Source organism: Monodon monoceros, unplaced genomic scaffold (assembly GCF_005190385.1).
Source record: "Monodon monoceros isolate NGI ecotype Baffin Bay Population unplaced genomic scaffold, NGI_Narwhal_1 Super_Scaffold_1, whole genome shotgun sequence".
Classification (NCBI taxonomy): Eukaryota; Metazoa; Chordata; class Mammalia; order Artiodactyla; family Monodontidae; genus Monodon; species Monodon monoceros.
This window is the reverse complement of record NW_021703765.1, coordinates 49,806,201-49,819,990: the sequence shown is the minus strand read 5'-3', so window position 1 is coordinate 49,819,990 and position 13,790 is coordinate 49,806,201. Positions and strand designations below refer to the sequence as shown.

General features: G+C 32.7%; 1 protein-coding gene across 6 annotated transcripts in view; it reads right to left on the bottom strand.

Annotated features, from left to right (window-relative positions):
- The window catches only part of ESCO1 (establishment of sister chromatid cohesion N-acetyltransferase 1), a 77,617-nt gene that overhangs the window by 34,134 nt on the left and 29,693 nt on the right, over positions 1–13,790 (bottom strand). For all 6 annotated transcript variants that reach the window (XR_003795187.1, XR_003795189.1, XM_029233307.1 and 3 more), the window contains 6 exons: positions 12,754–12,856; positions 10,379–12,512; positions 6,333–6,450; positions 4,664–4,724; positions 3,624–3,738; positions 750–881 (listed from right to left, as the gene is read on the bottom strand). Coding sequence is in view for 4 of the 6 variants with exons in the window: in XM_029233307.1 (XP_029089140.1) it covers positions 750–881; positions 3,624–3,738; positions 4,664–4,724; positions 6,333–6,450; positions 10,379–11,929 (1,977 nt within the window). In the remaining 2 variants the exon portion in view is untranslated. The remainder of the gene's footprint in view (positions 1–749; positions 882–3,623; positions 3,739–4,663; positions 4,725–6,332; positions 6,451–10,378; positions 12,513–12,753; positions 12,857–13,790) is intronic.

The following is a 13,790-nucleotide window of genomic DNA, read 5'->3' as shown; positions in this document are numbered from 1 at the left end:
CTGGAGGTCTTATTAATGTGAGTGTACAGTACTGAAGGTAACATGTATAAAATAAAAATAAATTCCATTTCAGATATGGGTAAACAGCAATTACATTAAATTACTATTTTCACAAGATATCTGAAATGGTTCAAAATTATTTAAAATTTTGCTACTTCCAAAAACAAGTATTAAATAATACCCATTATGCCTCAAACGCACATACATCAAAAAATACATACTAAAACTTATTTACTTTGTGGGATTTTTTTTTAAGTATACTACAAATTCTGAGGTTTCAACCATCAAGAATTTTTCTCTTTAATTTTATTAAGAAAAGCTCTCACGTTAGCAAAGAGAAGTTAAGGAAATCCCCAGTCTATTTGGTATAATATACAGCACTATCAATCCCTCAAATAAAAAGTGTGCCAAGCTATACTGAATATTAAGCAGGCTTATCAATAGTTAATAATTATTAAAATCAAATGAAATTTTTTAAATACTCAAGTTGAACAGCATTACTTGTTAGAAGAGGTTCAATAACACTTTAAAAATATAACTTAAATTCAAAAATCCCACAACATACACCAGCCAGAATAAATTTGCTGGGTTTTATGTTTGGCTCTGTTTTAAAATAAGCCTGTATATATACTACAAGGGCTTTGTATATATTACCATTTCCTAAAGGCAAAAATTTTCAATGACTTAAATTTGGCAATTCATCTCTAATTATCTGATTCTGCATTTTAAAAGTCATGAATTGCACTTACCACATATTTTACAGCACTTATAAACTGGTTGTGGAAGAGCAGATGCTGTGTTTCATCTTCTGGATTTGAAGCTGTGTAAAGCATGCCACAAACATTACAGGAAACCGCTCCAAATCTTTTTTGTCCTGCATCCTATTTATAAAAAACAAACAGAAGGTTTTTTCCCCCCCAAAAGAATAATTCCAGAACATCAGCCTCTAAAGCTATAACATGAACATAGAGTGAGAAGTGTTTAAAATAACAGTCAATGTTGATTATAAAAACTAAGATGTTAATCTTTGAAATCTGTATGTAATTTTATTAAGAACTGTTTTCCACTTTAGTAGTCACTCACTCCACAGCATTTAATAACAACTGAAAGGAACTGAGAAGTATCTTTAACACTACAATCTTAGTTCTAAAGCCCCAAACAGCAAATACCTTATAAATAAGAACTAGTATGTATTTTGTATCTGTGAATAATTATACTGCTGAAGTTTAGAAGAAATAATGTTTCATAGACATCTTTGGTTTTGCTCTAGGTATATTAAAAAGAGTATTTATGTCACCAGAAACTCTTGAGAAAAGGTAAAATTAAACATTTTCTATTTTCTTTATATCAAATAAGTATGAAAGTCTGATTATAATCACCTGTACTCCAGTAATTCATACTTGTGCTGTAGAATAGTAATTGTTTACAAAAGGTTTTCTATTCTTGTCCTTATTTAATAAGAAAAATTACAGCAATATGATCTAACTTTAAGAATAATATATTAACTAAAAAAAGCATAATTCCTTTATTTTCCCTGCTCTAAAACTGTATAATTTCAACTAATTACAGGAAAAAAAAAGGATCTCAGATAACTGTATGCTAGTGCCTTACAGCTAGGGTCACAGAGCAGAGAGAAATCAAATGGTAAATAAAAGATTGTATAAAACTAAAGGGAAGTTCATTCTAAAAGATTCAAACTATTGACAAAATGTTACCTGAAATTTCAGGGAGTTAAAAAAAATTTTTTTTAATTGTGGTTAAGATATAAGACATAGTATTTACCATCTTAACCATTTTTAAGTGTACAGTTCAGCAGTATTTAGTACACTCACATTGTTGTGCAACCAATCTACAGAATTATTTTCATTTTGCAAAACTGAAACTCTAGGGACTTCCCTGGCAGTCCAGTGGTTAGGGCTCCACACTTCCACTGCAGGGGGCACAGGTTCGATCCCTGGTCAGGGAACTAAGATCCCACATGCCGCAAGGAGCGGCCAAAAAAACAAAAACAAAACAAAAAACTGAAACTCTATACCCATTAAACAACAGCTCCCCAACACCGCCCCCCCCCAGCTCCTGGAAACCACCATTCTACTTTCCATCTCTATGAATTTGACTATTCTAGGTACCTTATATAAGTAGAATCATACAGTATTTGTCTTTTTGTGACTGACTTATTTCACTTAGATAATGTCCTCAAGGTTCAACCATATTATAACATGTCAGAATTACCTTCCTTTTTAAAGGCTGAATAATATTCCACTGTATACATACACAACACATTTTGTTCAGCCATTCACCCCACTGATGGACACTTCAGTTGCTTCCACCTTTTGGCTACTGTGAATAACGAATACAGGTATACAAATATCTCTTCAAGAAGGCAGTTTTCACAGTAATGAGTAAGCAGCTGCCTTAGTTTCCTCACTGGTAAATGGAAAATAATAGTTGTACCTATCTCATACTTTTTTATAAGGCTTAACTTAATTAAGTGGAGGAGATGGAACAATGCCTTCAAAAATATAAGCTGCTATTATGATCATTAACATCATCATCATCACCATCAACTCTTGACCAGCACTATCCAATAGAAATGTGATCCACAAAGGTAATTTTAAATTTACTAGTAGCCACATTAAAGACTGCAAAAGCAAACAGGTAAAATTAATTTTAATAATATATTTTATTTAACAAAACATATCCCAAATGTTATAATTTCAACATGTATTAAATATTTTTAAAAATTAGTGAGATACTATACATGCATCTTTGTACTCATCTTTGAAATGCAGTACATATGTTTACATATAGAGCATACCTCAGTTGTGACAAGCAACATTTCAAGTGCTCAACAGTCACATGTGGCTACCATATTGGACAGGGCAGCTCTAGATTCTACTTGTCTAATCCTGTTTCACTATCATACTGATTTGACAACAGAAAGATTATTAAATTCGATGAAACAACTTTTTCCCTCACTAATCTTTCTCAAAAATTTCTAGAAAATTCTTACAAAGTTATTCTCCCATATTAAAGTTATAATCATCTAGTACCAAAAAATCCTATTAATTATGTTAACTGGAACTACATTAAATGTTCCTATTATTTTGGGTTCTTCATTTTTTTTAATATACTGTGCTCACTCAAATTAGATTTTTAATCAAAATATCTCCCTCTTTTCCACCTTGCCACCAAATTGTACTTATTTTCTAATTCAAATTAACTATTGGTTTATCTTCCTGTAAAATGTAGTTTTAAAATTATAACATACACTAAAATACAGAAATTTAAAATCATCTTATTTATTAAACTCCATGTTATTTTAATATTTAAACTACTAAAAAAAGGTAGTGATCAAATGACACATTTAAGAAATAACAAATGTGAAATAAAGTGTCAATCTGTTGTAAATAAAACTAGAAGTATGGAAATTTGAATTTTTATTATTTGTTACAGGATGGAATCACTGGAGGGGGTGGCTGTCATAATACCAAGAATATTTCCATAATTAAGACTTATGGCGACAAAAAGTTCTTTAGGTAAAAAATGAATTTATTCCTTGACAATGTGCATAAATAAGATGTTTATAACATTTCACCAAAAAGGTCAAGTTGTATACTTACTATGATCAACTGTTTTTCATCAGCTTTCTCTGCTTCTTTTAGTTTCAATTCTTTTGGAATTGTTATCTCCAAATGGGAATTACACTTAGGCCAAGAATGATTTGGTGGTATCTCCCTTTAAAAAAACAACCAACCAACCAAACAAACAAAAACTATTAAATGTTATAGATCCATATCACTTCAAATCACTGGTGGGGAAAAAAAAAACTTATTTTCTATACAACACTGACAAATATCAATTCCAAGGGGGGGAAAATAACCTTTTAAAAACCAAAACAGGGAAGGAAACCCAAAGAAACAACTAACTTGCATCAAATAAACAAAAAACTGCAGCACTAACTATAGTATGAGTAAGTTTTACATTTCATAGTTTTAGCAATTTGAGTCACTACAGTTTGTCCTAAATACTATTTTCAGTAATGAGCTAAAGCTAAAAAATCACACTAATTTAATTTTGAAATTAAAGACAACAAAAAGCTTTTAAGCTACTGAAAACACTTTTACATGCTGCTAATACTCATATCATGGGGGTTTTGGGGAAAAAGGAGCATTCTCAAACACTGTTGCTGGGAGTATAAGACACAACCAATTTGCAGGGAAATTTGGCAATGCAGGTTATAGTCCTATAGCTATGAATTTATCCTAGATATAGTCACATAAGTGGACAAAGATATATGTGTTTATTGCAGGACTTTTTTTTTCTAATAGGAATAAACTAGAAACAACCAAAGTTTCTATAAAGTAGAGAATTGTTAAACAACGGAATATTCACACAGTGATATCTATTGCAGAATTTAAAAGAATGAGGAAGGAATGTAGAAAAGATGCCCATAACACATTAAGTAAAAAAATAAAAGCTACAAAATAGTATGTACAGACATAGAAAAAACTAAAATGAAAAGAGAACTTGTATCACCTCTATGTGAAAAACTGAGGGTTACGAGCACAACCTTTCAGGGGAAAAGACCCCAAACTCAAAACTTACAGGTATAAAATCCTTAAGTTCTCAGATTTATACTTATATTAAACTAATACCTTACCTGTTATCACTGGTCTTAGATGTTTGGTTAGTGAGTATATTGTGCTGTTTGGGAGCTGAACCTGTGATTTAATCAAAAGATGGGTTATGTACTAAGCCTTTGTATTAGCTCTCTACCTAATGGTTAAAAATTATAATAAAGACAAAACCTCAGTGCACTAAATGCTTTATTTTTAATAAACACCATTTGATAAAATTAGAGCCCCTTCCTAGAAATTACTCTTCAGAGAAGAGGCAAAAAGGCTCTACAGAGCTGCAAAGAGATCTAATGGTAGATCAAGTTTGTCTCTAGTTTCACCAATAATTACTAGCACTGAACAATAAAGGAAACTGTTGAAATGCTTGCATAATTATACAATCGCTAAATGGAAATAAATGAAAACATGTTTAAAAAACCCTGTAGGACTTCCCTGGTGGCACAGTGGTTAAGAATCTGTCTGCCAATGCAGGGGACACGGGTTCGATCTCTGGTCTAGGAAGACCCCACATGCCATGGAGCAACTAAGCACGTGCGCCACAACTACTAAGCCTGCATTCTAGAGCCCGTGAGCCGCAACTACTGAAGCCCGTGAGCCTAGAACCCGTGCTCCACAACAAGAGAAGCCACTGCAATGAGAAGCCCGAGCACCGCAAAGAAAAGCAGCCCCTGCTCATTGCAACTACAGAAAGTCCGCGCACAGCAATGAAGACTCAACATAGTCAAAAATAAAATATAAATAAATAAATTTATAAAAAACCAAACCCAAAAAAAAAACCCCTGTAGTCTCTGGAGTTTTAATCACATTACTAATCAAATAATGCAATAATCAATTTATTTTCTAATGAATAAATGCATTTCTTGTGTTCATAGTATACTTCCCCTTCCCCCACTAAGAGAAAAGGTTAAATGACATGCAATGGAAGCAATTATCTGAACTCAATATTTTGCTCCAAGTGTATCTTTCCTTTACCAGAGAGAAACAACAGAAATTAGGAATTTCTTTTCTGTTTTTTCCTGGTGCTTCATCTGATAAAGGTGAACTAATCCCCATCCAAGAGTTCAAATAATACTTGCCCAATTTTTTTTTTTTTTTTGGCCACATCACACAGCTTGCGGGATCTTAGTTCCCGGACCAGGGGTTGAACTTGGATCCCAGCAATGAAAGTGCCGAGTCCTAACCACTGGGCCGCCAGGGAATTCCCCCCAAATTTTTCATAAGTTTACAAAAATAAAGTTTTTTTATGGTATAAGTGGACAAACTGCAGCAACTGATTCAATTCTTAATTCAAAGATAGAATTACTAAGATGGAAAACTGAGTAATTAAGGGTTAAAGATAAGAACGTGAAGTGGTAAAGCACAGTCATTTATACTTCAGAAATAAACTGCTACCACTAATTTAAGCAATTCATTAAGTAACACTTCTCCAGAAAGTAAGTCCACAAACAAAAGACTGAAAAACAAAAGAATTTTTGGTAGGGAATCAAAGAATCATCTTAAGTATTGTAAACAAGCCAATCAACAGAAGCAATTCTCCCCCTTCAAAGAATGGTGATAATCACACATCAGAAAAACATAATGGTTAAAAGAAGGATTGAACAGGCTTATTTGATAGTGGATATAGTTTACTGTTATGCTGACAAAAATATGTCTGACCACTGTGAAATCCAAACAATATTTTCAAAGTATTACCTGGAAATTTACTCTCCCCTGTATCAATTTTTGCTTGACTGAGCAGAGTTGAAACAGTAGTAGTGGTATTTTCCACTGGATTGTTTTCAAGCTTAGATCCCAAACATAGGCTGCAATTCTAAGCACATATAATTCAAAACGTTAATATTTGCTTTTATATCAACCTTTGGGCCTTATCCCAATACTTTCAGTGAATTTTAGCACTATACTAAGAAAATTTAAGATAATATATGGAGTAATTCACACAGATATGCCTTAAAAGTCTCTTTATGATCTCCCTACAAGCTACCCTTCTCAGCATCAACTTCTATTATTCCTCTTCACACTAGATCGAAAAATTTGCCTCTCCAACAGATATATTTCATATTTGCCTGGCTCTATACTTTTTCTGAGTTTCATCTACCTAAACCTCACTGTCCATTAATAGCCACTGTAACATCTCACTACTGAGCACTTAAAATGTGGTTAGTATGACTGATTTATTACAAATGTAAATCACACACCAGATTTTGAGGTGTTAGTACAAAAAAGTAAAACACCTCAATTTTTAAAATTCATGACACATTGAAATAATAGTATTTTTATATGACAAGTTAAATAAAATCTATTAATTTTACTAATTTCTTTTTTTTTTTAATGTGGCTACCGGAAATTTTTAAACGATTTATGTGGCTCACATTATATTTCTACTGGATAGTGCTAATCTAGAACACCTTACCCCCTGTATAAACTCAAGTCATTACTTAAATATTAACCTCTCCCATGAAGTCTCCTCCAAGTTTTCCCATCCCCTTTCCCCAAATTTTCCATCTACTTCATCTCTGTCTTTCATGCCCTTATCACTTCCTATTTTGAATTAGTTATTTGTTTTTTATTAATCTCCTATAACTCTTAAGAGCAAAGACTATTATTATTATATTTATCTTTGTATTCCCAAGAGCCCCTAAATCAGGACTCTGTCAAAGCAGATACTCAATAACTACCGAAGGAAAATACTAGAAACTCTATCAACATTAGCTGTCTCAAAGAAATGGAAATGAGGAGGTGAACAATTAACTTTCTATGTGTATGTATGTGTGTGTATCTATCTATATTGTGATTGTTACAAAGAACATGTAACATTATTTGTGAACATTACATTTTTGAAAAACGAACATTATATTTGTCATTAAAAAGCAGAAAAATTAAAAACAGTAAGAACAATTACATGTTACTACTTAATCTCCATTAGGAAGTTAGTAAATTACTAGTTTAAAAAACAAATCATAAAATAATTGAGCTTTAAAATTCATAAAATCCAAATAATTTAAATTCAGGCCAAAATTTTCAGAGAAGGGCTATCATATGCTCAGCCTTATCAACCATCATCATTTTTCAGTACTGCTGAGACTGACACCATATAATAAAAAGAGCAAAATTACAAGCAGCCACAGAAAAAGTTTTCAAATGATTTAAGGATTGTTTCTTACATTCTCCTATTTCCCCAAGTATAAATCTAGATTCTGAAGCCAGCCAATCGCAGTTCAAAGCCTGACTCCATCACTTACATGGATCTCTAAGCCTCACTTAAATCTCTACGCTTCACTCTCCTTACCTGTAATATATGGATAATAACAGAAGTCATGCTGTAGAATGTGGTGACAATTATATGAAGCTCTCCTCTACCTAACAAAGAGGCAGTGTTCACTAAACAAAAGCTACTATGATGGCTGAACTAAAACATCTTAGCGTTTATGGGAAGAAGAGAAATTTCTAAGTGACTAGTACAATGTAAATTCCTTAAAGGCAGGAAACATCATCTTCTGTAGCCTTATTAGCACAGTGTCTCAGATGCAGCAGGCAATCAAATATGTCTTGAAATGATGTGGTCACCACCACATCTCCTGACCACTCTGTGATAGTAATCACATTGTTGGTATCAGTGAAAAAGTTGGAAACAACCTAAAAGTGCTTTAACAGAGGAAAACATAAACTGTGGTATATTCCTTTACAACTATTAAAATACCCATGTATTAATAAATATCAAATGTGCTGATTGCACAAAATCAGTTGAAAAACATATGTATATATAGAATATACACATACAAACCATGTTAGCATTTATGTAAACGTTTAAAATACAAACAATGTTAAGTATTCTTTATAATAGATATATATACATACACAGTGAAATCAAAAATAAAAACATATTCATACCAACTTTAGAAGCATATTTAACTCTGGGGAGAGAGGTGAATGGAAAGTAGAGTGAAGTATGGTCTTTATATCTGTAATGTACTTTTCTTATTTTAAAAAACCTGAAGTCAATAAAATGTTAATTTTTGTCAAATTTGGGTGGTAGTCACTAGTATAATATTGGTCTCTCTAGTATTCTAAACGTTTGAAACTCGAGACTTCTCATGTAAATTTGTACGTAAATAAAAATTTTAACACAAGTTTCATAGGACTGTTTTTCATAACATTCCTCAAGATAGAGGTGTTGCATAAATCCAAAGCACATCTCAGTAAAAGCAGCATTATAGAAGATCAAAATAATGTAGTCTAACTAAATATCTCTATTCTAGTAGTTAGTCCAAAGGAATGGATTTCCTATTTCTCAATATATTCCCCATAAACTATCTGCCTTCTGAGTTTTGACAGGCACTTATGCAGCAAGGAGTTAAAAGATCCACTCTGCAACTACACCTGGAGCGTAGCTGTCAATTTTTGACAAAAGCACACCCTGAAGAGAAAGCCACTCTGTGTCTGCAAGAGGCCACACTTATTATTCATTCTACCACTCACTACTTACTTTAATTACTATCACTATTTGAATAATTGTCTTCTAATTGATGCTTTCATTCACGTTTGCACAGAAAATAAAATCTAAGAGTACCACATTGTATCTGTTCCCTTTAAGTTCTTTCCATTTTAGTCCATGAGAGTAGCCAATAATCTATTTTCGGGGCTTCTGACACAAGCCCTGACTCCTTACTCAAATTTGCTTCTAGACCCAAATGCCTCAAAAGAGAACTTTAAATCACTCCTAAAACTTTAAGGTGACTTGACTTTCTTCTCTACCCACGATTTTTTTCTCAAATGATCTTCTAATATTCAGAGTATCTCACTGTAGAAAGAATGATGGGCTGAGAATCAGAACACCTGAATTCAAATGTATTTGCACAACCAAACATGTGACCTAACCCACATTCCTCTATTGCTTTCAGCTTTCTCATTATAAAATTAAATAACTAAAACAAATTGGTGGAGTTCTAAAAATCAGTATTATACAGCGCTAAAGTTTGACACACATAAAATTTCTGCCTATTGCTTTTACATATTGGTATTTTACCTATGATTTAATTTGGAAAGAAATGGGCTCAGCTGCTTTTACAAGGTTTCAAAACTACTTCTCAGATAATCATTCAAGTTTCTTCCAGCTATTTAGATTCTGTTTTTCAATTTACTTTTCCATTTTAAAAATTCTTGGCCACTACAATTTTATTCTTAGCCTGAGGTCTGAATTATTTACATCTTTCAGACATTTTATTTGCCAATTTTTAAAATGGCCACACAAGTCAAACCAAAAGGCATCTCTACTATTAGAAATGTTTAATTTTTAAATTTTATCAGGTGCGGAAAGTTGATTTGTGCCAGCTGAAATTAATTTTAACAACTTGGTCAGAATTGGGCCCAACTTCAGAATTGGGCCCAACTTCAAGTTCTACATTTTAGTCACTCACTATGAAACATAGTTTCTGTGGTTACAATTAATAGAAAAAGGAAACAAATCAGTGTGTTAAAGGAAAAAGAAAAGCTAGACTTCAACAGGTTTATGCTTCACATAAAATTAAAATGAAGGGTGAAAATAAGGAAACAATGACAAGCATTCATGTAAATGAAACATCTAAAGGCGTAAGTTCTATCACTCACTACAAGATTGGGTTAATAAAATAGAATTCCTTAACATTTTACAACTTAATTCTTAAGTTAAAATATGTTGTAAACACTTAAATCTTATGAGAAAGTACTCAGACACCTCTATGTACATGATGAAAATACATTACCTTATCTGGCGTTGATTCAAAAGAATCTTTCTTCTGGTTATCCAATGGCTGATCAGGAGGTGGTTTTATCTGATTACCCAAACAACAATTTTCAGGAGGCTTTTTGGGGGTTTTATTAATGTCAACTGTAATATCATTAAGTTTAACTTCTTCAGAATTAATTTCTTTCATTTCTTCCTGCTGGCAAGCTTTATTTTTATCATCATGTGGTTTTGACCCTAAAAATGTACTTTGAGTCACTGGATGATGCATTTCTAACGCAGGCAGTGAAAAACTGGGTCGTAATAAGCACAATTTAGGGGAAAATTGAGAGTCTAATTTATTCTGCTGCACAGAGTTAAATTTTGAGAGCTTAATTTTAGTCCAGTTGGAGTTCTTTTTAGTTGAGTTGTTTATTCCATTTAGAATACATTTCACAGGCTTTGTTTTTCTACTGGGGAAGAAACGATTACACTGAACATCCTGACTTGTTTCCTTCTGATGAAGTATTTGTCTTTCAGTATCAGTCTCTTCCAATTTTATTTCTGTAGGCTTCTCCTCCTTTACAATTTCCACTTGTGAAGATTCCTTTTTTACCTCTACAGTATCTGACTCAATTTCACCAGCAATTTCTTCACAGAGCTGGAGAATGCTCCCTCGTTTGCTCTTTCCTGCTTGCTCCAGCTCATTATCTATACTTTGTTCAGGCACTGATGGCTGTGGACTTTTTTGGGATTTTGCACTAGTATTCACTTGTGTATGAACTGACTCCTTCATCTCATTCTTTTTAGAGACCACTGAAGTAGCCACTTTTGATCTTTTTATCTCAGAAGAAGTTACAGGCACAGATTTTGTTTCCTCTTTTCTAGTATTCTTCTGAAGACACTTTTCAGATACTTTTATGCACTGAGAACTACAAGTATAAGCTGTTGGATGCTCTACTTTGCGTTTTTTTCCTTTTGGGGAATTTATCACTTCGTTAGTTACAGAATTTTCATCCTCTTTAGAATCAGACTTTATTTCCAGCACTTTTCTTTTCACGTGTTTCTGATTTGTTTTAACTTTATTAGATTTACTCTTAGTATTGCTACGGTGCTCTTTTTTTGTTGGTGGCAAACTCTGTTTAACTGCTTGAACTTGACCCTGAATGTCTCTATTACGCAGAGACCTTGTTGAAACCTCTGTTAACTGTTGTAGTCTTTGTGATCTCCGATTAAGCTGTTCATTTGATTTAGGGGTTTTGTGCACTGACTTTTTCTGAGATAATTTCTTCTGCTTTGTAGATTCTTGTTGTGAATGTCCTTTTACAGTCACCATATTTTTATTAATAGGTTTACTAGCTTTTTTATCACTGGATGCTGACCTTGTGCTCATGCATGTTCCTAATTCATCAGGCTGATTGACTTTACTTTCATTGGAAGATTTAACCAGTGATTTTATAGCTTCCTTTGGACCTGATTTTTTTACTAGATTCTTTTGAGAACCTTGAATTTGTGTTTCTAGATTCTTATCTTCACTCTTTTTAATAACACTGGAGGAATTTTCTTTTGATTTCTCCTGAATGGACATCATTCCTGAGTAAGGTCCTCCTTTTCTGAGTAGTTTTTGAGATTTTGTGTCCTGGTAGTTGTAAATGTTGAATGTCTAGTATTATTACTGAGCAGCAGGTCTTAAAAATCAACTGAAACTGATATACATTTTCAACAAAAATACTAGTTTGCGAAGATTTCTGTCATCCTTATGACATGAGAAAAGCTGGCATGAAGGCTGAAAGATATTTGCTTTACTTTGGATGAGGCAATAGAAATTTGAGGAAAATTTAAATCTAATCTGATATTTTCAGAACTTTTTATGAAAAAATTTTAATTCAAGTTTGATCTACTTTGTTAATTTTATTCAATTAATATCAGTTTTCAGGCCTAGCCCTATTACTGGAGGAGTTATTTATCACTGACCTGTCTGTTTTGACAAAGTTTTTGAAAACTTTTTTCTTCTGAAGTCTACAGTTACTGGACTTTGATTCATTGGAAACATGTCTTACAGTTAACACGTTTCTTTCCTTGTTTGTTGAGTCTGTTCGTTTAAAGTTCTTATATAACCACTTCCGTTTAATAAAACAGTCTATTAATATAGATTTCCTTTTGTGCTGCCATTTCTGGAAAAATAAAAAAATAAAAATTAAATTTTGTAGAATTCAAGAAATTTAGCAATGCTGATACTATACAGAAATAACCATGACTTACATAAACTCTAACTTCTCTTTTTGAATTATTTAGTCTGTATACATAAGGCTAACAGAAAAAAGTATCCCAAGCACAGTCTTATAAATAATGGAAAACCTGTCTCATGTAAGCATAGAATAGTTGAAAATCAATCTATTCCTTGAGGTTACTTACATTTCCTTTCCCACAAGAAAGAATTGATCTTTCAGCCACCATAACTCATAAAAATTTGACAAAATCATTCCTTATAATTTCCTTTCAACACATTACACAGCACCTAAAAGTAAAATATTTTAAAATGTTTAAAAGGTACAAAGATGTAATCATTCATTTACATCTCATCAAATCTATTAACCAACATGTTAATCTATACTCCGTAATTTTATCCTATCCTACCATTAGGCTTCAGAGTTCAGTTTACACATAGCACTTAATTTTAGTATTTCTAACCTGAAGTAAACTATGGTACATGCATCCAATGAAATATAACGTTTCTATTTCATTGATGAAATACATTTTATGTTTTTAAAAAAGTTTTAAAATACAAAAAACAATTCATAATATAGACATATAATGGTTAAGCTAGTAAAATCCTATTTTGAGGAAAAACAGTACACATAAATAACTATATTCATAGAAAAACAGTGACACACAGTAAAAAAGGCAGATTTAAACACACACATTTACCTCTACTCTCATGTAATACCCACTAAAAAAAAAAAGCAACAGATTAAAACGAAGCAAGACAAAACCATAAACTCAAAGGATGAAGAACAAAAGTGTAGATGATAAAAATTAAACGTACAGAAGCTACAAAGAAGGACAAATAACTAACCTCCAGACTCAAAAAAAACCTGATCTTAAACTAGAAACAGAGGAAAGCCAAGTGAGAAGCAGCTCTACGTAAACCACAGAATCCCTCAAGAAGCAGAAATTGGCAGTACCAGGAGATGGGATATGGGGAGGAAAATGGAACTCACAAAAGGGGAAAGACTGCCACACAGCCTTTCCAATTACTACCACCCAGAAGACTACCCCTGCATCACTCCCTAAAGACTGGTATAAATTTTTGGAAGGAGTAAAACAAAAGGTCTTTGGTCTGTGGGCTCAACAGTCACAGCTGAGGGAGGAAGAATCATACTGACAACAGAGGGAGTAAGTAGCAGTACACATACTGATTACTGAAACCCAGTCCTTCCACCCCAAACCCT